At 39.7% G+C, this 26661-nt stretch overlaps 2 protein-coding genes across 6 annotated transcripts in view; both read right to left on the minus strand.

Moving 5' to 3' along the window:
• The window catches only part of LOC122550254 (contactin-associated protein-like 2), a 2198962-nt gene that overhangs the window by 2024482 nt on the left and 147819 nt on the right, over positions 1-26661 (minus strand). The gene's annotated exons all lie outside the window — the stretch shown is intronic.
• The window catches only part of tpk1 (thiamin pyrophosphokinase 1), a 281858-nt gene that overhangs the window by 252094 nt on the left and 3103 nt on the right, over positions 1-26661 (minus strand). For all 5 annotated transcript variants that reach the window (XM_043690143.1, XM_043690140.1, XM_043690145.1 and 2 more), the window contains exon 3: positions 26212-26296. In XM_043690143.1, the coding sequence (XP_043546078.1) occupies positions 26212-26263 (52 nt within the window). In that variant the 5' untranslated portion in view covers positions 26264-26296. The remainder of the gene's footprint in view (positions 1-26211; positions 26297-26661) is intronic.

Genomic DNA, 26661 nt, shown 5'->3' on the forward strand with positions numbered 1-26661 from the left:
CAAGCATCTCAGCAAGTTACAAACTATATTTCAAAGCCGGAGATAAAGGAATAGTGTGTGGAGTATCCAAATTTGCTGATAACAAAAAGTTAGGGTTAGTGTCTGTGAATGAAAGACAACAAAGTTGCAAAAGGATTTATCATGTTAGGGAAGTTGCCAATACATGCAGATGAAATATAATCTGGAGAAATGTGAAGTCATCTATGTTGACCAGGAAAAAAACCAAACTATTTTTAAAATGGGATTTTAGGACATATCAGTATTCAGAACAATCCAGGTGTCCTTGTACATACATCACAGAAAGGTATCACATAGATGAAGCAAACAATTAGGAATTGTTTACATTTATGAAAAAGGAATTAGAGTAAATCAGTAAATAAACAGTTCGGTCTTGCCAAAATCATACTTACGCATTACTGTGCACATCTTTGGTCACCTTCCCTAAGTAAGGTCATACTAGCCTTACAGGGAGTACAATAATGGTTCACCAGACTGATACCGAGGCAAGGAAATGTTCAAGTGAGGACAGAGTTGTTAGATTAGTCTAATATTCCCTAGAATTTTGATGAATGAAAAGCAACTTCAAGTAAACATATAAACTATTTAAATTTTGAGAGTCTTGATATGGCAGAGGCTGGGAGGGCATTTTACTGGCTGCAGAGTCTGGATTTTCAACTCATAGTTACATAATAAGGAGGTTTCAGCAATTTAGGATGGCAATGAGGAGAAATTCCTTGACCAAAAGGGTTGTGGTTTCACTGTAAATGTTCATTCAGGATAATCTAGTCAGGGATTGCTAAATGTTTCATCATAAAGAGAATAATGACATTCGGGAATAGTTCAGGATGGTGTGGCTAAGGTAGATGATCAGCCATGATCTCACTAATGGTAAAATATGCTCTATGGACAAATGGGTAACTCAAGCGCTTTCTTGTGCCATTAAATTCACTTCATTATCACATTTCTTCATTTAAAATAACTTACACTGGAAGAAGAAAAGCTTAAAACAACACAAGAAATCTATTTACAGCAACATAAATGTGAAACATCAACAAATTATACACAGGAATAGTAATGATTAAATTTACACCTCCAGTCGCCCACATAGTGAAAATGTTCAGATGTCTTTGAATGAGAAATAATATTTAACAAAGGGAAAATGAATACAAATGGAATAGTTATGCCTTCTGGTCCCGTGCATACACTTTTTCGATCCTGAATTGATGCCACACCTCCTTTTAACTACCCTCTTACTTTTATATGCCTGTAGAAGACATTCAAATTCCTTCCAATTCAGCTAGCAGTCTCTTCTAATACGGTCTCTTTTACCCAGTTATTTCTTGTTTCAATTCCCCTCTGAACAAATTAGACTAAAACAAAGAGAGTTGCTATCTCTGTTTTTTTGCCCGTGCCATATGCTAGTGAGGCGGGAAATAGGGAGAGAGAGGAGTTGGACACGTGGCTACAGGGATGGTGCAGGTGGGAGGGTGAGTATAAGGGAGGTTGACAGTAGTGAAGTCTGAATTAAGATTTCAAGATCGCAAGAAGGCATCAGCAAGCAAGAAGTTAGTTTGAAGTGTGCCTACTTCAGTGCCAGGAGCATCCGGAATAAGGTGGGTGAACTTGCAGCACGAGGTGGTAACTGGGATTTCGATGTTGTGGCCATTTCAGAGACATGGGTAGAGCAGGAAGATGTTTCAGTAAGAACAGAGAAAATGGTATAAGAGGGGGTGGTGCGGCACCGTTACTCAAGGACAGTATTACAGTTGCAGGAAGGATGATCGAGAACTCATCTACTGTGGTAGTATGGGCTGAGATTAGAAACAGGACAGGATGGGTTACCTTGTTGGGAGTTTTCTATTGGCCTCCAAATAGTTCCAGAGATGTAGAGGATAGGATAGTAAAGATGATCTCGATAGGAGCGAGAGTGACAGGGTAATTGTTATGGGGGATTTTAACTTTCCAAATATTGACTGGGAATACTATGGTTCAAGTACTTTAGATGGGCCACTTTTTGTCCAATGTGTGCAGGAGGGTTTCTTGATACAGCATGTAGACAGGCCAACAAGGAGTGAGGCCACATTAGATTTGGAACTGAATAATGAACCTGGCCAGATGTTAGATTTGGAGGTAGGTGAGAACTTTGGTGACAGTGACCACAATTCAATTATGTTTACTTTAGTGATGGAAAGGGATAGGTATATACTGCATGGTAAAGAGTTATAGCTGGGGAAAAGGCAAGATTTAGTATGCATAGGATGGGGAAGGAAACTGCAGGGGATGGGCACAATTGAAATGTGGAACTTATTCAAGGACCAGCTACTGCGGGTCCTTGATAAGTATGTACCGGTCAGGCAGGGAGGAAGTCGTCGAGCGTGGGAGTCATGGTTTACTAAGGAAGTTGAATCTCTTGTCAAGTGGAAGAAGAAGGCTTACATTAGAATGAGATGTGATGGTTCAGTTAGGGCGCTTGAGAGTTATTGGTTAGCCAGGGAAGACCTAAAGAGAGAGCTAAGAAGACCCAGGAGGGAACATGAGAAGTCGCTGATGGATAGGATCAAGGAAAACCCTAAGGCTTTCTATAGGTAAGACAGGAATAAAAGAATGATTAGAGTGAGATTAGGGCCAATCAAGGATAGTAGTGGGAAGTTATGCCTGGAGTCAGAGGGGATAGGGGAAGCGTTAAATGAATACTTTTCGTCAGTATTCACATTAGAAAAAGACAACTTTGTCTCGGAGAATACTGAGATACAGGCTACTAGACTAGATGGGATTGAGATTCACAAGGAGGAGGTGTCAGCAATTCTGAAAAATGTAAAAATAGATAAGTCCCCTGGGCCTGATGGGATTTATGGTAGGATTCTCTGGGAAACCGGGGAGGAGACTGCTGAGCTTTTGGCTTTGATCTTTAAGTCGTCATTATCGACACAAATAGTGCCAGAAGACTGGAGGATAGCAAATGTTGTTCCCTTGTTCAAGAAAGGGAGTAGAGACAACTCTGGAAATTATAGATCTGTGAGCCTTACTTCGGTTGTGGATAAAGTGCTGGAACAGGTTATAAGAGATAGGATTTATAATCATCTAGAAAGGAATAAGTTGATTAGGGATAGTCAACATGGTTTTGTGAAGGGTATGTCATGCCTCACAAACCTTATTGAGTTCTTTGAGATGGTGACCAAACAGGTGGATGAGGGTAAAGCAGTTGATGTGGTGTTTATGGATTTCACTAAGGCGTTTGAGAAGGTTCTCCATGGTAGCCTATTACACTAAATACGGAGGCATGGGATTGAGGGTGATTTAGCGGTTTGGATCAGAAATTGAAGAGTTGAAAGAAGATGGGAAATATCTATGTCTATGTCTATGTCTATCCATCCTGGAAATCAGTTACGAGTGATAACCTGCAAGGATGTGTTTTGGGTCCACTGTTGTTTGTCATTTTTATAAAGGTGTAGAAGGATGGGTTAGGAAATTTGTGGATGACACTAAGATTGGTAGAGTTGTGAACAGTGACAATGGATGTTGTAGGTTACAGAGAGACATAGATAAGTTGCAGAGCTGGGATAAGAGATGGTAAATGAAGTTTAATGCGGAAAAGTGTGAGGTGATTCACTTTGGAAGGAATAACAGGAACGCAGAGTACTGGGCTAATGGTAAGATTCTTGGTAGTGTAGATGAGTAGAGACATCTTCATGTCCAGATATATCGATCTTTGAAAAGGTGCCACCCAGGTTGATAGAGTTGTTAAGAAGGCATACGGTATGTTAGCTTTTATTGGGAGAGGGATTGAGTTTCGGAACCATAAGATCATGCGGCAGTTGTTGAAAACTCTGGTGCGGCGACATTTGGAGTATTGCATACAGTTTTGGTCACCACATTATAGGAAGGATGTGGAAGCATTGGGAAGGATTCAGAGGAGATTTACTAGAATGTTGCCTGGTAATGGAGAGAAGGTCTTACGAAGAATGACTGAGGGACTTGAGGCTGTTTTCGTCAGAGAGAAAGTTGAGAGGTGATTTACTTGAGACATTTAAGATAAACAGAGAGTAAGACATAGGAGCGGAAGTAAGGCCATTCGGCCCATCGAGTAAGGGAGGATGGACAGTGAGAACCAGTTTCCTCAAATGACAATGGGTAGCACGAGGGGACATAGATTTAAATTGAGGGGTGATAGATATAGGACAGATATCAGAAGTAGTTTCTTTACTCAGACAGTAGAAGAAGTGTGGAATGTGCTGCCTGCAACAGTAGTAGACTAGCCAACTTTAAGAGCATTTAAATAGTCATTGGATAGGCATGTGGATGAGAATGGAAAGTGTAGGTTAGATGGGCTTCAGATTGGTTCCACAGATCAGCGCAACATCGAAGGCTGAAGGGCGTGTACTGCACTGTATTGTTCTATGAACTTTTCACATTTATCTTGGTTCTCAAAGGTATCAACAATCTGACCTCTGTTATATTCTTCCCTCATGTTTACTGTTTCATCTTACTATCCATTTCTTGCCACTGCCCCATGGATTTAAATAGAAACAAAGCTAAAGGAGCTGTAGGCCATTGGGTCCTTCGAGTCTGCTCTGCCATTCAATATGATCGAAACTGATCATCCAACTCAGTGCCCTGTTCCAGCTTTCTCCCCATACCCTTTGATCTCTTTATCCCTCAGAGTTGTATTCAACTCCTTCTTGATGACATTCAATGTTTGGCTTCAACCGCTCTTTGCTTTACGAGTAAATTCTAGGAGAAAATTACTGCAGATGCTGGAATCTATATTGAAAATAAAGGATGCTGGAGATCACAGCAAGTCAGGCAGCATCCATGGAGAGAGAGCACGCTGACACTTTCAGTCTAAAGGACTCCTCAGAGTAAATTGAGTTTGATTAATAATTTGAATTTTTTGTTGAGAAGCTGATGAGGATATTACAGTTGTTGCAGTGGGTATGGCTTTCCAGCAGCTACTTGATGAGCAGTCACATAATTGGGCGCTTGGAACAGAAGACACAGCATGGAAATGGTATTAACCAGTTAACAGGAATCCGACAGCAGCAGCGAACTGATGTTTTTCAGACACACTGGAGTAACAGTAGAATGCCCCAGAAGTTGGTCCTAGGATCATTAATTTTATTGATCTGTTTGAATGACTTAAAAAAAAACTCTCCTGAATGCACTTCAGAAGCTTTTCCTCTCTTTACCCTTTATTGTATTACTATCCCACATGCATCAACTGGGCCAACATGACACCAATTGTTAAAGTTCACTCGAGAATGTAACTTTTAAAAAAGTTTTATAGAAGTATAAAAGAACTGAAACCAATGTGGTCATTCTAATAGATGAGAGACGTAACAAACAATCCAGCTCTTTCTCAATATATAATTTCAGTTACATCACACTGTAAACTTTTGCTATAAATTCTGTCTTACAATCTTATACTCCACAACCACCTGATGAAGGAGCAGTGCTCCGAAAACTAGTGCTTCCAATTAAACCTGTTGGACTATAACCTGGTGTTGTGTGATTTTTAACTTGATCCCACTCAATATTAGAATCCTGAAGCCACTGTCTTACCACAACTGATTCTTGCACCTTTCTTTAACTTTTCTACAAATGTGTTCTGTATCCTCTCCAGTTATTGACGGTCTATAGAATACACCGTGCATTCAATAGCACCTTTGTCATTGTTTAACACTAACCAAATATATGCCCTTGAGTGCTTCAGCACATCCTCTTCTTTTGGCAGTATAATATTGTCCTTAAAAGAATATTGCTATCATTTCTTCTTTCTTTCCTTCCCCACCTGTATTCAACACCTTGTACTGAAGAATATTTAATATTCAATTCTGCCTTTTTAAAAAGTCTCATTATCACACAATCATACTCCTATGTGGTTGTGACTAACAGCTCATGCTTTTTGTAATTATATACATGCGATGTAAACCTGAATTGAATTTCTGTGCATTTCTCCGCAGTCTCCTTCATATATAATCTTACTAAATCTTAATAAAAACTGAAAGAACTCCGGGTGTTGTAAATCAGAAACAAAAACAGAAAATCCTGGCAAAAGCTCAGCAGATCTGGCAGCATCTATGGAGAGAAATCAGAGTTAACATACCAGGTCAAGTGACACTTCCTCAGAACTGGTTCTTCCTCAGTTGAAGAAGGGGCGTCACTGGACCCGAAACATTAACACTGATTTCTCTCCACAGATGCTGCAAGACCTGCTGTGCTTTTCCAGCAATTTCTAGTTTTCTTACCAAATCTTAGTCTAATACTACTTTTTTCTTTCCCAATCCTTGACTGAACAAATGGGAATAGAATTGGATTGCCTCAGAGGAGGTTGGTCTGGTCAACAGTGTGGGAGATTCCAGACTAGCAGAAAAGGACAAGGAGAAGTAGGTTACCTTGTCACAGTCGCACATAAATTTGTGCTTTGATGAGAACTTTTGGGCTATGAGAGAAGCATAAACCTGATCACAGGAATTAAAATATGGAGCTCCAAGAAAGTGGAGCATGGATTTGGGAAGCAATGACTCACACAAGGATTTTGCAGAAAATAAAGGAGATTGAGGACAGGAAACGTTTGCGAAGGCATACAGTATCATATACTGGGAAGTAATCTGTGGATAAATCAGCTCAATTTACTGAGTCAAATAATACTGTTTTGTGAACTCTGAGTAAAAGAAAGATGTATATATTCAGCATAGTGGCCTAGCTTCCTTTCAGTTGAGAAGTTAACAGCAGAGCAGGGATTCATCTCACTGATGTGCATTTACCATTAATCCACTGCATTTCTTTGGCCCCAAGAGTCCTCATTTGCAATATTAGCAGGTTTTTTTTATTATTACTGGATCACATGAAGTTATTGTCACTGGGAGGAAGAAACATTTGCTGCTGATCCACAGGATGCAGCTAGTTAAAAGGTAGCAATAATTTCATGCAATAATAGCCAACTCAGCAAGATTCTCAGATGAGTTGGTAGTTAGAAGGTTTCCAGACTTGGGGCTCTCTTGGTAGCAATTATGGGCGTAACTGCCAGATTGCTGCACAGTTGAGTTAGGAAACTCCATAATAGAGTAATCAAAGCTGTATCAAACAAATTTGCACAGTCACTACTGCTTGTGTGACTTGAAACACAACTAGAAGAGGTTCCATGACTTCACAGTGATAGCTACAGTGTGCCCTGAAACTCTTGTAAGTACATTCACTACCTTGCCCAAACTGAAATTTTAACTTCTGGCAATAATGCAAAAGAAGGGCAATATTGAACGGGCACCAGCTACTTATACCCTGCTCCATATCACTGTCAGTATGCAGTGTAACACACTTTCCGAAAAAAACTCATTGTGCTTAAAACTTTGTATCATACAGATGCCTCAGAGGAAGAAGTCGACCATAATAAAGGCCACACAAGTTCTCATTTAAAAGGAGTTGCTGCAGAATCTATATCCTGAACTACTTTAAAGTCCTTAAGAACTACACTTTTTTCCACACCAACAGTACAAAACCACAAAAGAAACAGTAAGTCAGAAACGTTAAGTCTGAACTACCGTCACACTCCAAATGAAATAGCACAAATTGCTATCTGTGCCTCCCAATATTTCAAATTCATCAATCCTTCAATTTCTTCACTGATGAAAATAATCTAAACTCCATTAAGTTTCTCCTGAGCTGAGTTTTCCCAAAATCCATGAATGTTTTTACTGTTCTTTTAGTCCTTTCAAAAGTGTCATGATACTTTGAAGATATCTTTGAAGATGCTTTGAAGCATCCAAAAATGCACACGGTGTTCTGAGCACAACCTTAGTACTAATCTGCCCAAGATTCTAATGATCAATAATTGGGCTAAACTTTGTTCATTAACACCTTGCTTTATATTTGCTGTTTCTTCTTTTGATGTGCATACAGTAAAAGTCTTTTCAAGAACATTCACTATAGAGTTCCTATAATACTAAGCCATGATAATACGTATCACTTCGACCTTCTGACTGCAGTTTGCTAATTTTCCAGCAGCCCTCCTTGAAAAGCCTCATGTGGAACTTCATCAGACACACTCGTCACCCATCAATACTCCCTGCAGATTGGTTAATCAAGACCCAATCTTTCAAAATATACTGACTGCTCTGTGTGGTATCTGTGATGTTAACACAGCATTGTTGGATCTGCTGCTCTATAATTTCCAAGTTGGATATACTTTAATAATATCTATAAAGATATCAAATCAATCCTGTGAAACATTAAATAAAAATATTCGATCAGAACCTCTCAGTAATTCACTATCATGCTGCAAATGTGCATGCAATCCACATTCATGCCCAAAGGAAGAAAGAGAATCTAAACCAACTAATATCTAAAAGCAAATAGCTAGTGTGCACAGGAAATCTAATTTTAATGTGAATGTGATTACATTTGAACATCCTGATGCATTTAAAGTTTTATTTATTGTTTTAGAGGATGTCGACCTCTGACTAGGTCAGTATTTACCAGCAATCTCTAACTGCCCTCGACAAGGTAGCAGTCAGCATTCTTGAATTGTTATAGACAGACGATGTCCACAGTGTTGTTAGAGAATTCTAAGATGTTGATTTAGCCACAGTAAAGAAACAATGACACAGTTCCAAGTCAGTACATTGTGTATTTGGAGGGGAACTTGCAGGCAGTTATATTCCCGTACATCTGCTGCCGATGACCTCCTAGTTGACAGAGGTCTCTAGTTTGAAAAATGTTGGCGAAGGAGTCTTAGTGAGTTGCAGCATAGAAGGAGGCCATTCAGCCCATTGTTTATATGCGGTCTCTCTAAGAGGAAATCAGCTCATCTCACTTCCCATTTTATCACATAATCCCTGCAAAGTTTTCTTTTGAAATGATCAAATTAAAATCAATAAGTAAATAATTGAATCTGTCTCTACCATAATCCCATGCAATGGACTCCAGATCCTAACCACTCACTGGATTTTAAAAAAAACTTGTCTTGTACATAGTACAGATTGCTGTCACTATGTATCAGTGATGGATGGGCAGCCAATCAAGTGGGCTGTTCTGTCTTGGATGGTGTTGTACTTTGAGTGTTGTTGGAACTAATCTCTAGTGTTAGCTTGTATAATTCTACAAGTAGTGAGCACCTTTTCCCAACATACAATTTGCTATATTAATTTATTCTGTATAAGCACACAAATTAATATAATAAATTAATGATCTAGTTTTGGATAACATGATATAGTCCATCAATTTCTAATACTGTAAATAAATACTGTATATCTGTAAAAAATATTTTTAAACGAACAGTGATATATGGTGATAAAACAGACTATCAAATTTTAACTTCAATCATCTGATTCCTATACACAAGACCCTTAATTGGCTGAAACGCTTGTTTTTTTAAAGAAAGAAACATGGGCCTAAAATGGTTGGACACAGACTGAGGCAAGCTTCAAAAGATTAATGTGGAATAAATAAAATTGTCTGTAGCAGAATTCCATTATTATCTGAAGACAGCAAAATCAAGCAACGAAGTTAGCATTACTAAATTCACTTCTTTCCTTTTAATTCACACATTTGGTAATTACACATATTGGGAGATGAAAGACTCACCTGCCAATTAGTCAACTTGGAAAGACAAGAAATCGAACTTAGGAATATACCCTGAACAATATTTTAACAGTTGCCTTTGAAGAACAGAACCAAGAGAAAGGACATGGATAGGTTACAATAAGAACTGAAAGACCTGGTTTTTCTCTCTCTCCCAGTGTTCCCTCTGTCCTCAATGGAGTTTACAAGAATGAGGGGGGAATCTCATTGAAACTTACAGAATACTGAAAGGGCTGGATATAGAAGATAATTCCAGTAGTAGGAGACACTAAGACCCAAAGGTACAGCCTCAGATTTTTTTCAGCCTGGTGGTGGTGAATCTATGCAACTCATTGCTTCAAAAGGTGATGGAGGCCAAGTCATTGAGTGCATTTAAGACAGAGAAAGACAGAATCTTAATTAGTAAGGAAATCAAGGGTTATGGGGAGAAGGCAGAAGAATGAAATTGAGAAATAGATCAGCCACAAGCAAATGGCTAAGCAAATTTGATGGGCCAAATGTTGCTCCTATATCTTACGGTCTTATGGTGTCTCATTATCTCAGAAAACAGTGCCTAGTGATAAAATAAATTGGGGAAACAGCCAGCCAACATTAACTCAGGAATATCTATAAGGTCTGCCACCACTAAAGATACAAGACAACAATTAAATGTCTGTAGCTTTTGGTTAAATATCTAACAGAAACCAGGAGCACAAGTAAACTGTTTAGCTCTTCAAGCCTGCTATGTCATTCAGTGTGATTGTGGAAAACCCTCCAGCTCAATGCCATATTCCCGCTTTCTCCCCATACTCCTTGATATTTTTAAAATCTGAAAATTTACCCAAAAATACTCTTTTTTTCCTTTAAAATATACATCAATTTTGGTATATTTTCAGTCATTTGGCCTCCTTAGCCTATTTTAATAGAGAATTCCACAGCTTCACCGCTCCTTCAGTAAATAATTTTTTTATATCTCAATCCTATATGGTGTATCCTGTATCCTGAGACTGTGTCCTCTGGTAAGCAGGGCAAACATCCTGCTGACACCTAGCCTATCCAGCCCAGCTAGAAGATTATATGTTTCAATCAGGTCTCCTCTTATCCTTCGGAACTCTTGTGAATACAGGCCCGGGTGAATCAATACCTCCGTGTAGGACAGTCCTGCCATGCCCTCGAACACTTCAACGATTCCAAGGATGTTTAACTGCAGAATGTTTATTCTCCCTGCCTGTAACAAACTCAAAATTTAGCACCTATATTTGTGTGCACGTTTGATTTCATGTTTTTATTATACTTTTCTCAGGGTTAATAGGTTGCAAAATACTTTGCAATTGGCTGCTTTATTTTGATCTAGTCAACCACATCATTAATTGAAATGTCATACAGCTGTAAGCTAAAAGAAATTTTAAAATATTCATTAGAACAGACCAAAAGATTTTAAAAGACTGGGGAGTCAAATCCCTCTTTATTGCTGATTGTAACAATAGTAATTTTTTTTCTATTTAATAAGCTTTCTGGCGCCATATATAGCACCATCTACTCACATAATGAAAAGTTCTGTAGCTTCTGAGACAGCCTGCTTGGGAACACATCATCTGTTCTCAGGAATTACACAATTCTCAAGAATATTTGCTATTCAATACTAATTTCATTGACCAGGCTTACTTTATTCATACAAATTATCATAAAAAGGAATACCAGTCATATCTAACTGAAGCAATTCTGTTCATATTCAAATGCAAGTAGCGCACTAAAGCCAGGATGAGGTTAGCCACTGTTACCAGCATTTGACAGATTCATTATTCTAACTACAATTTCACCAACAGCAATTCAGAATATCAAGACAAGATTATTTATGCATTGGATGGCATATGACATTTAATCAAGAAAACAGGACATGTGTACTGATGTGCTTTCCATTAGCTTCATGAAAACCAAGAATTTCACACTTAGTTTATTTAAAAAAATATTTTTTAAATAGTAGTTCAGTCCAGGTAAAGTTAGAAAAGACTTTTTAACCACTAAGCATTATACTGATATTAGATTTTGTCTTAAGTGACTCATAGTTCAATTTCTGCACCTGGTGCTGGTTGAGTACCAGCATCAGATAGAGAATAAACCCAACCATAAAGATGTGATGCAATGACCCGGTTGTGATTGGTTGATGGAAATATCCTAATGAAAGAGGTGCTTTAAAATAATTTAAAAGTGCACCGTGAAATGACTTTACTCATAATTCCAGAACCATGCCATTGTGATCTGCCATCAGTCACTGAGAGCTACAGTTTAAATTTGTCTTTTTCCTTTGAAATAAATATTTAACAAAAATAGCAGACAGATGAGTAACAGCTTCTGAATTAAGAACAGGCCATATAGAGAATCTTAGCCAAAATTACTATTAGATTAGATTACATTACAGTGTGGAAACAGGCCCTTCGGCCCAACAAGTCCACACCGACCCGCTGAAGCGCAACCCACCCATACCCCTACATTTACCCCTTACCTAACACTACGGGCAATTTAGCATGGCCAATTCACCTGAGCTGCACATCTTTGGACTGTGGGAGGAAACCGGAGCACCCGGAGGAAACCCACGCAGACACGGGGAGAATGTGCAAATTCCACACAGTCAGTCGCCCGAGGCGGGAACTGAACCCGGGGGTCTGGCGCTGTGAGGCAGCAGTGCTAACCACTGTGCCACCGTACTGCCCACTATGTTACATTCTTTTTGTACATTGATACATTTGGAAAGCCATATTTTACCTTCATTGTATAGCTTTCCTGACATTTGCAACATTTCCTGAATACATTTATACAGGTGTCAACAGCTGTGTTACCTTGCCCAAATTACTTTTTTTTTTAAAAAAGTACTTTTCAACATTTGTATTATTATGGACAGAGGAAAATAGGTAAATCAACAAGTTCCACACTCGATTTCCATATATCCTAAAGGAAATGCAACAGGTTGATTAGTGGACAGCAGAATTATTTTATGAGTAATTAAGGACAGGAGGACTGAACTCCCCCAGTGCAGAAAAATTCCAGGTGATTTTATTGAAGCATACAAAATTCTTAGTAGATGCAGGAAGTTCTCCTAGTTTTTGGGTGGGGGGGGGGGGGGTGGAGAAGAGGAGGGGATGCACAGTCTCAGAGTAAGAGAGGCCAAATACAACTGAGATGAAGGGAAATGTCTTTATTCAAAGTGTGATGAATATTGGAATCTCTACCCAAGATGGTTATGGAACATCAATCATTAAGTGTATTCAAGTTAGAAAACAATAAAATTTTAGATATTAAAGTCTTGAAGAGATATGGGAATAGTGCACAAAAATGATGGGGGAGTTAAAAGATCAACCATACATTCAAATAGTGGAACACAGTAGCCTATACCTGCTCCTCTTTTCCATATTTCTCAGCAATTCCACGACAGAAGAGCAATTCCCCATCAGAAAAAAGCAGGACACCAAGATCCCACCACTGCCACTGCTGACATCAAGGCTAAGGTTTGAATCTGGAGTATTGCTCATCCAGAGATTTGAATACAACATTATGCAATGAAATTTAGAGATGGTTGCCAACTTTCTAAACCAAAAATTATTTGAATTCTAACAGTTCAGACTTACTAACTCATTGAAATATACTCAGAATAAAATAAAGGATTCATTGTATTTGTTTAGATTAGATTACTTTACAGTGTGGAAACAGGCCCTTCGGCCCAACAAGTCCACACCGACCCGCCGAAGCGCAAACCACCCATACCCCTACATTTACCCCTTACCTAACACTACGGACAATTTAGCATGGCCAATTCACCTGACCTGCACATCTTTGGAACTGTGGGAGGAAACCGGAGCACCCGGAGGAAACCCACGCAGACACGGGGAGAATGTGCAAACTCCACACAGTCAGTCGCCTGAGGCGGGAACTGAACCCGGGTCTCTGGCGCTGTGAGGCAGCAGTGCTAACCACTGTGCCACCGTGCCGCCCCGGTGTATATCAGCTTTCATGACCTGAGCATTTTCCAAAATCATTTACAGCAATGATCAAGTTCTCTTTTAAATTGTCATCTTTGCTGTAACATAGAAAATGCAGTAATTTTATTTTGTCTTTTATGAGCTGAGAGATTCACTGGCTAGATCAGTACTTGCTGTGCAACCCTAATTGTCCAGAAGGCTGTAAAAAGTTAGCCACATTATTGCTGGTCTGGAGTCACATGTTGATCAGACTAGTTAAGGGTGGCAGATTTCCTTCCCTAAAGAACAAATTTGTTTTACAACAATTGTCATTTCACAAGTTTTAGGGTTGTTTTTATTGAATTCAAATTTCACCATCTGCTATTGTGGGATTCAAACAAATGTATCCAGAACATCAACCTGGGATTCGGGATTGCTTGTCCAGTGACATTACCAAACTGCCTTCTCCTAAACTAGTGACAAGAAGGTCAAATATACACCAATAAATATAATGACCAGATCATTGGTTAAGGTGTTATTGACTGTGGAATAAATATTGACTAGGTATAATTCATCTGCTATTAATCAAAATAATGTCAAGGACCTTTTACATTCACAAGGTACAGAGGACCTCAATGTAACACCCAATCAGAAAGGTGATATCTGCAAGCACTCACTCGCTACTGCAGTGGAGTGTCAGCTAAGATGATAGAATCAAAGAATAATTACAGCACTGAAGGAGGGCATTCATTGTTTCCATGCTGGCTCTCAAGAAGGAATCAACTAGTCTCATTTTCCCAACTTCTCACATGGCCCTGTAATGTTTCTTTTGAAATCATTGAAATGAATAAACAAATAAGGTATGATTTGCCTGGATAGCATGTAAAATAATACTTTATGGGACAGGTGACAATAATAAAATCAAATCAAAAAGCAATTGAAATAATTTAATCTGCCTTCGATACATCCCAGATCCAAATACTCATTGCTTTAAGAAAAGGTTTTCTTCACCCTTAGCCACTCACTTTAAATCTGTGGTTTTCAACCTTTCGGTAAATGGGAATAGTTTCTCTTTACCTACTCTGTTCAGACCCTTGTAATTTTGAACATGAGGAGAACAGCACTAGCTTCAATCTATTCTGAGAACTGAAGCCCCTTGAACCACTCTAATGAGTCTATTCTGTGCCCTCTCTAATGCCCTCACATCTTTCCCCAAAGTCTATTACCCAGAATTGGACATAATACTGCAGTTGAAGCCAAACCAGTATTTGACTTATGTCCACCAGACATTGACTGCTTATGTACTCTAAACCGCTATTCATAAAACCAGTAATTCTGTGTCCCTTACGAACTTCTTTCCCAACTTGCCAGTTCCACTGAATTCTACACATGTAAACCAAGGTCCCTTTGTTCCTGCATCCATGTTAGAATTGTATTTTTTTCCTTTACATTGCCAGAGACTTTGTGCTCATTTGTTTGGGAGGAGTGCTGCACTGATCCACAGATGTGCACATATTGGAGAAGTAGAGTTGGCTGTTGCACCAATAACACCTGAGATAATTCTAATTGGCCAATAGTGTTTTAAATCAATGACTGAAATCCAAAACTAGAATCTGCAAGGAAACGATATCAAAATACAGCGCTCAATCCTAGCTGATCCTACTTCAGAGCAACAGGTTTTCACATCAGCAGTAGCTGCTTCCCAAAGAGGTGAATCTTAGCATATTTTGGCAAGGTGTCATTTTCATGAAAGATTTCTCTCAGCAAGGTTGAGTGAGTTCTTTCATGCTATGATGGAAAACCTGCCTCAGTAACTACCTACCATACGCTTTATGGTGTCTTCTCATCTGATATTAGCCCGGTTGTCCCACTCACCATCGCTAAAACTACTCTCCACTTCCAGGATACACCACCATTCTGGAACATCAAATCTGCACTTGGTCATTGGCAGTGTGGAGTTGCCCTTCAGCATCATCATAGTGTTTCAGCAGTTGAAAACCAACGCTTCTCATAACAAAGGTAAAGCAACTGACTCTTCATTGCATGTACAACCCAACACTGCAACACTTTTTGCTGTTTAAGAACCAGACCATATCGCTTGCCTGTTCTTACCTCACATAATGTCCGCTGTAGCCCAGCATTTAACCATTTTTCAGTGTGGGACTATCACTACAGTCACCTGAAAAAAATTCAGTTTTTTTTTTAAAACGAACATCAAGCATGAAAAAAAATCAAGTAAATGGAAGCGGGTTTGTCTTATGAGGAGTGGTTGAGTAGGTTGGGCCTATACTCTTCTTCTGCAGGACAATCCTTGTCCATTGTGGCAAGTTTATCAAGCAGGTATCAAAGCAGTTTAAGGACCATATAAAGACAAAACGGAAAAAGTATAACATAGCAAAGATGAGTGGGAAATCAGAGGACTGGGAAGCTTTTAAAGAACAACAGAGGATAACTAAAAAGGAAATACGCAAAGAAAAAATAAGGTACAAAGGTAAACTGGCCAAAAATATAAAGGAGGATAGTAAAGGTTTTTTTTGGTATGTGAAAAGAAAAAAAAATGGTTAAGACTAAAATTGGGCCCTTGATGACAGAAACGGGTGAATTTATTACGGGGAACAAAGAAATGGCAGAAGAGTTGAATTGGTACTTTAGATCTGTCTTCACTGGGGAAGACACGAGCAATCGCCCAGATGTAATAGTGGCTGAAGGACCTGAACTGAAGGGAATTTATATTAGGCAGGAAATGGTGTTGGAGAGACTGTTAGGTCTGAAGGCTGATAAGTCCCCAGGACCTGATGGTCGACATTCCAGGGTACTGAAGGAGGTGGCTCTAGAAATCGTGGATGCATTGGTGATCATTTTCCAATGTTCTATAGATTCAGGATCAGTTCCTGCGGATTGGAAGGTGGCTAATGTTGTCCCACTTCTTAAGAAAGGAGAGAGAGAGAAAACAGAGAATTATAGACCAGTTAGTCTGACCTCAGTGGTGGGAAAGATGTTGGAGTCAATTATAAAGGACGAAATTACGACACACCTGGATAACAGTAACAGGATAGGTCAGAGTCAGCATGGATTTATGAAGGGGAAATCATGCTTGACTAATCTTCTGGAATTTTTTGAGGCTGTAACTCTGAAGATGGACAAGGGAGATCCAGTGGATGTAGTATACCTGGACTTTCAGAAAGCCTTTGATAAAGTCCCACATAGGAGGTTACTGAGCAAAATTAGGGCACATGGTATTAGGGGCAAAATACTGGCATGGATTGAAAATTGGTTGGCTGACAGGAAACAAAGAGCAGTGATAAACGGCTCCCTTTCGGAATGGCAGGCGGTGATCAGTGGTGTGCCGCAGGGATCAGTGCCGGGGCTGCAGCTTTTTACAATGTACATTAATGATATAGATGAAGGTATTAAAAGTAATATTAGCAAATTTGCTGATGACCCAAAGCTGGATGGCAGGGTGAAATGTGAGGAGGATGTTAGGAGAATACACAGGCTAGGTGAGTAGACGGATGCATGGCAGATGCAGTTTAATGTGGATAAATGTGTGGTTATACACTTTGGTGGCAGGAACAGGAAGGCAGATTACTACCTAAATGGAGTCAAGTTAGGTAAAAGGGGCAGTACAACAAGATCTAGGTGTTCTTGTACATCAGTCAATGAAAGCAAGCATGCAGTTACATCAGGCAGTGAAGAAAGCTAATAGCATGCTGGCCTTCGTAACAGGGGGGAATTGGGTATAAAAGCAAAGAGGTCCTTCTGCAGCTATACAGGGCCCTGGTGACACTGCACCTAGAAAATTGTGCACAGTTTTGGTCTCCAAATTTGAGGAAAGACATTCTGGCTATTGAAGGAGTGCAGCATAGGTTCACAAGGTCAATTCCTGGAATGGCAGGACTATCTTACGCTGAAAGGTTGGAGCGACTGGGCTTGTATACGCTCAAGTTTAGAAGGCTGAGAGGGGATCTGATTGAGACGTATAAGATTATTAAAGGATTGGACACTCTGGAGGCAGGAAGCATGTTTCCGCTGATGGGTGAGTCCAGAACCAGAGGACACAGTTTAAAAATAAGGGGTAGGCCACTTAGAACAGAGTTGAGGAGAAACTTCTTCACCCAGAGAGTGGTGGGTGTATGGAATCCTCTGTCCCAGAAGGCTGTGGAGGCCAAGTCTCTGGATACTTTCAAGAAAGAGTTGGATAGAGCTCTTATGGATAGTGGAATCAAGGGTTATGGAGATAAGGCAGGAACAGGATACTGATTGAGGATGATCAGCCATGATCATAATGAATGGTGGTGCTGGCTCGAAGGGCAGAATGGTCTACTCCAGCACCTATTGTCTAATATGACTACTTATTAAGAAATCTCACAGACAATCAAGTACTGGAACAATGAATCAATCCATGTGCAGTTTTGAATTTCTGCTAGAGGTGGAATGCTGGTGTTCAATTCTAAGACAAAATTTTCAACCTTTGGTCTGTGAGGTGATATGTTGATAATTCTTTTCAAGTCCTTTTATTCAATCATTGCTTATTCTGCTAGAACCTTTGAGACTGCATCTGGCTTCCTTATCAAAAGTAACTTCTTTGTTCCTTGTTACATTTGGCCTTAACTGTCTGTTTGAAGATTTCCTGTGATTAACTCCTTCAGTTCTTCTGCAGGACAATCCTTATCCATTGTGGCAAGTTAAAGCAGGTATCAAAGCAGTTTTGTTCATTTAGCCTCCATTCCTCCTTTTGTCAGGCATGGCTAATTGCTTTCAACTCCTGTGTAAGTTTGTCCTTGTCCTTTAATGGCTTTGTCCAAACAAAGTTATTACTGTTTCTTTTGAGTGTAACAGTTTATCTTTAATAACTATTCATGGATTGAATGAATTAGCAAAGTTCCGAAGTCTATAATATCACAGTCCATTAGTAAGTTTGAGGAAGGCCAGCGGTGAGGATGACACAAAGAATCTGCAGGATATAGACAGGGAAAGCAAGTGGGTAAAGGCTTGCCAGATGGAATATAATGTAATAAAACGTGAGATGATACAATTTGGCAGGAAATATAGAAAAGGTGATTATTATTTCAATGGAGTAAGTCCACATAAAGCTATGGCATAGAGGGATTTGTGAGACCTCATGCATCAAATCACAAAAGGCTAGTGTACAAATTCAGTGAGGAATAGGGAAGACAAGTAGAATGTTGGCCTTTATTTCAAAGAGAATGAAATATAAAAATAGGAGGTCTTGCTAAAACTATATAAGGCACTAGTCTGACCATACTTGGAATTCTGTCAACAGTTTTGGGCCCCTCGTCCAAGGAAAGTTATACTGGCCTCGGACGCTGTCGAAAGAAGGTTCACTAGTCTGATTATGGGTATGGCGGGTTTGTCTTATGAGGATTGGTTGAGTGGGTTGGTCCTATCCTCATTGGAATTTAGAAGAATAAGAGGCAACCTTATTAAACATACAAGACTTTTAGGGACCTTGACAGGGTAAATGCAAAAAGATTGTTTCCCCTTGTTGGGCAGTCTAGAACCAGTCGCCATAATCTCAGAACAAGAGGTCACCCATTTAAAACAGTGATGAAGAGAAATTTCCTCTCAGAGAACAGTAAATATGTGGAATTGTAATAAACTGTAGAAAAATGGAATGCATTACTGTACTCAGTTTTGATCTCCTTGCTTGAGAAAAGATGTACTGGCACTGGAGGCAGACCAGAGCGGGCTTGTTAGGTTGATTCTGGAATTGAATGGGTTGGCTTATGAGGAGAGATTGAGGAGAACGGGACTATACTCATTGTAATTTAGAAGAATTGTGGTGGGGGAGTGGAATCTTATAGAAACACATTATTATGAAGGGAATGGATAAGATTGGAACAGAGAGGTTGTTTCTACTGGCAGCTGAAACTAGAACTAGGGGACAGAGCCGCAAAAATAAGGGGGAGCAGATTTAGGACTGAGTTGAGGAAGAATTTCTTCATCCAAAAGGGTGGTGAATCTGTGAAATTTCCTGCCCAGTGAAGCGGCTGAGAATACCTTGTTGAATGTTTATCGCAGAGAGCTGTAGATGCTCAGACATTAAGTATACACAATGCTGAGACAGATTTTCAATAAGTAAGGAAAGCAAAGGTGATGGAGTAAAGGAAGAATGTGGATTTGAGGATTATCAGATCTGACGTGATCTCATTGCATGATGGAGCAGGCTTAATGGGCTGAATAGACTACTTTTGTTCCTTTGTCTTACGGCTTTCACAAGTTCTAGCTGACTTGTCATGCCCAACATAGCTATGCTTTAACGTGCAAAGGTAACATTCTTGCTGCTCATCGTGCCCATCCTTCTACTCGCAAAACTGCTCCCATTCTCCAAATCTGTCAGTATTCATCACATCTCCTTGTTGCTTACTCCAGTTATGTGGCCCACTGTCTACAGTATGATAGAAGACCCCAACCAACTGACCCAAGTACTTGTTATGGATCAGGCCAGAACCCCTCAAAACATTTCAACAAAGTAGCCCAGATCCTAACGTAGCCAGTTGTTATTAGCAGGTGCAAAGCGGATATTCCAGAAGGAATGCAGCTGGTCAAACCACTTAGTTTTAAATGCAGCAGAATTTATTTGGAAGATTACCAAATTAAACACAAACAAAAGAGAACAGAATACTGAATAACTTAACCTATCTGAAAACCCAACAGATCATCCCAACTTAATGATGCTGTTCCAAGTACTTGCAACAATCCCCATAAACACACCTTGTAAAATCAAACACAGGGTCTGAAGGAGAGAAATCAGCGAGAGAAGAGCATGGACCTCCTTCTTTGGGGTCCAGCAGCTTTTACACTGCTGCTGAAAGCCAAACCAAACCAAAGAAAGCTGAGCTGTGAGAACTGGCAACTCCCCTTTCATTGCACAAGTGTTTTATTTTAAACACTTGAAAGCATGTTGCCTGAGGCAATATCTGTTCGCTATAATCAAACTGGCCCTAAAACCCTTCAACTTAGACTTTTCGGAGTTTGTCTCTTTTATGATCTTTCTGAAAAAAAACAATGACAACATGACCTTGATAAAGGAGCAGCTTCATCACATACTGGAAACTCATCTTCAGCAGGGCCTATCGCCATGCTGTACCATGGTCCTGGTGAAAGAATGAGCTGCTTTGTATTTACATTCTACCTCAGTCAGGGAATTGTGTGATGGTGTTATCAGCCACAGTGGCAATGTGTGGCTTTTGTCTCCCAGTAATCATCCTTGTAAGAAATCTGACTCCTCAAACATAACATGTGGAAATATGTAAATTCTCAAGGATATATGCAACATGGCAACTCCCAGGGCACTGGGCACAAACTTTGAAGAAGAGGATCCGTTACCACAAATCACTTGCAGACTGATGCAATGGAATGCTCTCCTATTGTTGAGCACAGCTATATTAAGATATGGCCCTGTCAATGCACCATGAACACAGGCTATCACACTTGCACATCAGGGAAGCCAGTTATATTTCTGACTGCAGTACTGACCTTGTCTCAGGGAACAAGTGAAGCAGTGTAATCTGGTACAAATTGCAGTCTTGATATATTTGTGATGGACAATTGGAAAATCCCACAGAGGTCCTCAGTGACTCCTTGGAAAGAACCAGTTCCATTAAAGTGAATGGAACTGGTGAATATCCTTGACATTCACCAGGATAAAATGGCCACTAACTTCAGGTCACAGGTCCCAATCCAACAGCTGGCATTTTTCAGTGACCACAGCCTGTGCCAAAAGTATAACTTAATCATCTGGACAAAATCGTATCAGAAACGCCAGGATTTTGCCCTCTGGTGCATCTGGAAGGACCTTCAGCATCTTCTGGTTATTGCTGTCGGTCCTGTGTTTGTTGCCATATCCGGTCTTCCTTCATTTCTTTACACCTTTGTTGCATAGCAGTAGCAATGATAATTATCTCTGCTGTGGCTGCATCCATCAGTCTTGCTTGCAATGAACCCATGTGGAAAGCAGAAGAAACAGAACAGGTTCTTATCAATCTGAGCAGTTGCATAACTAATTAACATTCTGCTCCTTACAGTGGGACATGAAGCATTCAGATGAGAAGGGCCATGGAATGACTAGTCTTGGCACGTGTAATAAGGTCCAATGTCAATGAGTGCACCACCAGTCGTGGCAGAGAGATAATCAGACAGTGCAAGTGCTGCATCAGTATTGAACTCTGTTCCTCCTAGCTCCACATCACTCACCAACAGTATTATGATATGGAAGAGAGTCCTTCATTGTATTTCCAGTTCAGGTTGAGAGGGAATTAGTTCCATGCTCCCAAGCACCCTAAGAGGTCTTGCATTCGTTGAGTGCATTGTGACCTCTTAAGGTTCACCGAAACTTTCTGTTTCATAGAGATGCCCATCTTCAACTTGCAGGGGCCAATGACATGATCAACATTGGTTACGATCAGCATTTGCACTCCACATACTTGGACATTGCAAAAAGTTCATGATGATATGATTGTAAATGATTTCAATCTGCACTCTGCAAGTGCATAGTCGATGCAATTGCATATTGAGGAGCCTCCACTGAGGCCCAGGTACTATTGGTGACCACTCACTAATTCACTCCTGCCCCCAATTCCCACAGGATACCATGTCCTCCCACACACTATTGGCTCCCCTCCCCCATATAATAAAACACTCCCATATCCCTCAAGCTGCTGTCTTCAATTGCCGACTCCCTTCAAAGCTCAAGCACACCAGCATTCCCAAATACCCACCCATGATATTCACTCCAATGAACCCCCAGGACTGAAGTGCTCCATCTCCGGACCAATTTGGAGAGATGGCCTGACTGACAACTGACCAGAGCCTTGATTGAACCTTATGTCTTTCCCTGACTGATGACTCACTAACTGGCTGCATCAGACTGACCAAGAGCAACTCTACAAATGGTAATGAGATGATTCCCGACCCAGACCACCCCAACTGATGTCTGACCATGACATACTCCTGGGCTTATTGCAAAACTGCACCAGGTCACCCTGGAGTGACAATAAGTTCTCTTTGATTTGACTGAGCAGTACGTCACTTCGACTCTGACACATAGCCATTTGGTTGATGCCACATGTTTATTGTATAGGCTGCTGGCACAGAAGAAGGTGCCTTGCAGTAACATGTCCACTCCCTTGAAGACTGACTTCTGACACACATGATAATCTGCCTGGCTTTGTGTCTGCACTAAACAGCAAGGAAAGACAAAAGTACTCTGGTACTTGAAAGTACAGCTGAGGCATCAGAGCACTAAAAAGCAAGGCAAGACAAAGCAGGGATGGGGAGCATCCAGATAGATGGTATGTGAGTGAGCTCTAAGACAGCAAGTAAATAACTGAGATTCAGCCGGGTCCAATCACTAGCTGGGTGCCTGTCCCTGCATGCTAGGTGTATATTTTTAGCAAGACCACCTTGCAGCAGTATTCCAACGATAGCTGTCAGTTCACCATTAATGTAGCATAATAATGCAGAAGCTTGCAGTAAATGGATAGGAGATGTGCACTGATGGTGCAGAAATGCTGGTATACATTGGATACCAGTATCCACGGATGGGAAATGTGTGAACCCAGGGTATTCCATGAAATGTTGATGTAGGTTGTCCAAGACAGAGATCCAGAGGAGCAAGCCATGAGCCAAGATACCTGCTCTGACTTTTATGTTCGGAATTCTCAGCATCTAGTTTATAGTGGAATGGAGCAGTGTATATTACTGAAGTGAGGTTAAGTAATAATGAGAGCAATAATGACTGTCAATCCCCCTAAATAAGCCTCTTGCAGCCCACCAGTGATAACTTCATCTCAATGTCCAGGACTTCGATGGAAAATGCAATTTGTTGCTTTCAATGTCAAGAAAAGGTCTCATTCAACTTCTCACATGATTCTCCCAAATCAGGGTGGCACATTGGCTCAGTGATTAACGCTGTTGCCTCACAGCACTAGGGACCAGTGTTCAATTTGACCCTTAGGCTATTGTGCAAGCTCCACACAGACATTCTCTCCATGTCTGTGTGGGTTTCCTTCCAGGTGCTCCAATCGCCTCCCACAGTCCAAAGATGTGCAGATTAGGTGGATTGGCCGTGCTAAATTTCCCAGAGATATGCAAGCTAAGTGGATTAACCATGCGAAATGCAGGATTACAAGGATAGGGTGGGGTGCTCTTCGGAGGGTCAGCGTGGACTCGATAGGCCGAATGACATGCTTCCATACTGTAGCGATTCTATGACTACGAAATACCTTGCAATAGTCCACATCTTTCAGTGCCTGGGAAGTTTCCACATATGTGGGCATTATTTCTGAATACCTTCATTAAACTAAATCATGTTTAATAAATATCAAAATCCCTGCCTATGATGGTAAGCTGCAGTCATTACTACAAATTGATTATCTGAAACTAAAAAGGTGTGTGAAATTGCTACATTTTATTTTATATTAACTATCAAGAATTTATCTTCTGAAGCAATACTTTCAATGCAACGTCTGAGAGATGAACATGTGAATGCAGGTAGAAAATAATTATTTATTCTAAACATGCAGCTGGTGTACTTCCAGAAAACAAATCAAATAACTGCCACAATTCATAGCGCGAGTTCTGGCATACCAGTCACACCCACACATAGTAAAATGCAATTAAGGTGCTATTTTAAAGTTTCAAGTAATGAAGACATGCACAAGGACTCAACAGCATCTGAATCACGTCAAAGTTAATGCTGCCAGTTAAACCAAATTATAAAAAGATTTCATCTAAAGACAGCAAATTATCAATGCAACTGGCATTTTCTGATGTAACTTGAAACTAGTTATGCCATCAAAATGTCTCATACAGCAAATTCATAATCGCAATTTAACAAAACTGTTTCGCATTTCCAAACAGCCGATCAATTCAGTGGTGCAAGAACATGCAAACATAAAACTGCATAGAACTCACAGCAGAGGATCAGGCCATTCAGCCCAATTGGGCCATACTGGTGTTTCTGCTCTATCCAAGACTCCTCCTATCATACTTTATCTAACCCTTTAAGGATACATTTCCATTTTTTCTTCCTTACGTACTTAGCTTTTCTTCAGTACAGCTACACAAAATCACCTCAAACTACTCCAATAACAGTAGATTCCACATTCCAATCACTGTCTGGCTAATTGTTTCTCACTTGATTTATACCTACGAAAAGGTTGCTTATGCTCCTTTGATCAAAATAAATAATTATATCATTACACATTTTTTATTACATATGATATCCTCACCAGGGATTATGCCAATACAAGCCAGGGTCCCAGGTTTGATTCCAGCCTCGGGTGGCTGTCTGTGTGGAGTTTGCACATTCTCCCCGTGTCTGCATGAGTTTCCTCCCACAGTCCAAAGATGTGCAGGTCAGGTGAATTGGCCATGCTGCATTGCCCATAGTGTTAGGTACATTAGTCAGAGGGAAATGGGTCTGGGCGGATTACTCTTCGGAGGGTTGGTGTGGACTTGTTGGACGAAGGGCCTGTTTCCATACTGTAGGGAATCTAATCTAAATCATTAAAACATGTTTTCCAGAATATATCCAGATCAATTTCTTAATTCATTCATGGGATGTGAATGTCATTGGCTGTGGGTATCACTGATTGCCCAGAGGGCTGCTAATAATCATCCATCATAAACATTCCAATTCACCAATCCAGAACTTCTTATGTATCAGTACATTATACCACTGCATCATTAATTAAGAAAAAAAAGTGATGAGAAGTTAAACTTAGTTCTGACTTAATAGCTTCTAGTGTTCTTGCAATTTTCAATCTTGTGCAAAGCTAAAATCTAAATTAAAAATCTCTTCTCAAATCAAGTCTGGTGTATTCATTATGATTAGATTTCACTCAGAAAAGGAAGTATGAAGCAAAATTCTTTCAGAAGTAGTTTTGATGTTGGACATCATGTAGCAACATGCCATGTGTTGAAGAAATTGTATTTTAGAGGTCTGCCATGAGACAAATAAATTAACAGAAGAAAGAAAAGTAAAACAGGAGAAAAAAAATACATTTGATGATGGTTGGAAAACTGACGATACCAGTGCTTTTTATTCATTATATTCACACATTCTTGCAGTAGACCATGGACAGGATATGTAATTTAGCATTGTACTTTTAATACTTATTTCACAGAGTTTAAATGGGAACACCACCATCTGCAAGCTCCCCTCCCAATTACATACCTTCACAGTCACTGGGTCAAAATCTTTCTCTGAGAGAACTGTGGAAGTACTGATACAAAATGAACTTTGACTATTCAACAAAGTGGCTCATCACAGCACAAGAATAAATAAAATCACTTGGGTATGACACAATATTTGATTTAACAACATGATATTTCTATTCAAGTGAAGATCTGACATACTTCTCATTTGATACATAAACTGATGATACCTTCAAGATTTTATGAACAACTATCGGTAAAAATAGAATTAAAAAGTTTCCTGAGATTTCAACATACTGGAATCTTAGACATTGAATCAATTCAGATTTCATAATGCTTGATATAATGTAAATATCACTACTTGGACTTCAATCAACATTACAGACATATTCTTTTCTTCAAGAGTAAAGCCCATTGTGACTTGAAAGATACATCCAATGTAAAAAGTACAGACAACACATAAATGACAAATAACTCAACAAACATACTGCTGTGCTGTTAAAAGGTAAAATAAAAGTACCTGCAGGAAGCAAACATTCCAGAGGAACCAATGTATCATTTGTGGCAGCCATCAACACAAGCTTTGAAGTTTTGCTTTAGTGACTCTGTAGCAAAAACATAAATGAATAATAATGACAGATATATGAAACAATCTCCAAAAAGCTCAATTTTAAGCAGTAATAATTAGCCAACCTCAATTTCTGCCAAGTTGGTGACTGGTAGATAAATATTTTTGATCAAACATGACCATATACTGGTAAGTGTTCATGAAATGTAGGATTAAGTCATTTTGCAATAAGTAATAATTAAGCAAGTGAAAAGCTTCATTCTATTATATTTGAACTATGGTTAGTTACTAACAGTTTCTGTGATAAATAAGCTATTTGGCCTAGGTCAAACGTCAAATTTTCAGTTTTATTGCTTTATGGCTCAGGTTACTGCAAACTTCAGCTGTTATTGAGAGAATGAT

This window comes from Chiloscyllium plagiosum, chromosome 5, assembly GCF_004010195.1.
Source record: "Chiloscyllium plagiosum isolate BGI_BamShark_2017 chromosome 5, ASM401019v2, whole genome shotgun sequence".
Taxonomy (NCBI): domain Eukaryota; kingdom Metazoa; phylum Chordata; class Chondrichthyes; order Orectolobiformes; family Hemiscylliidae; genus Chiloscyllium; species Chiloscyllium plagiosum.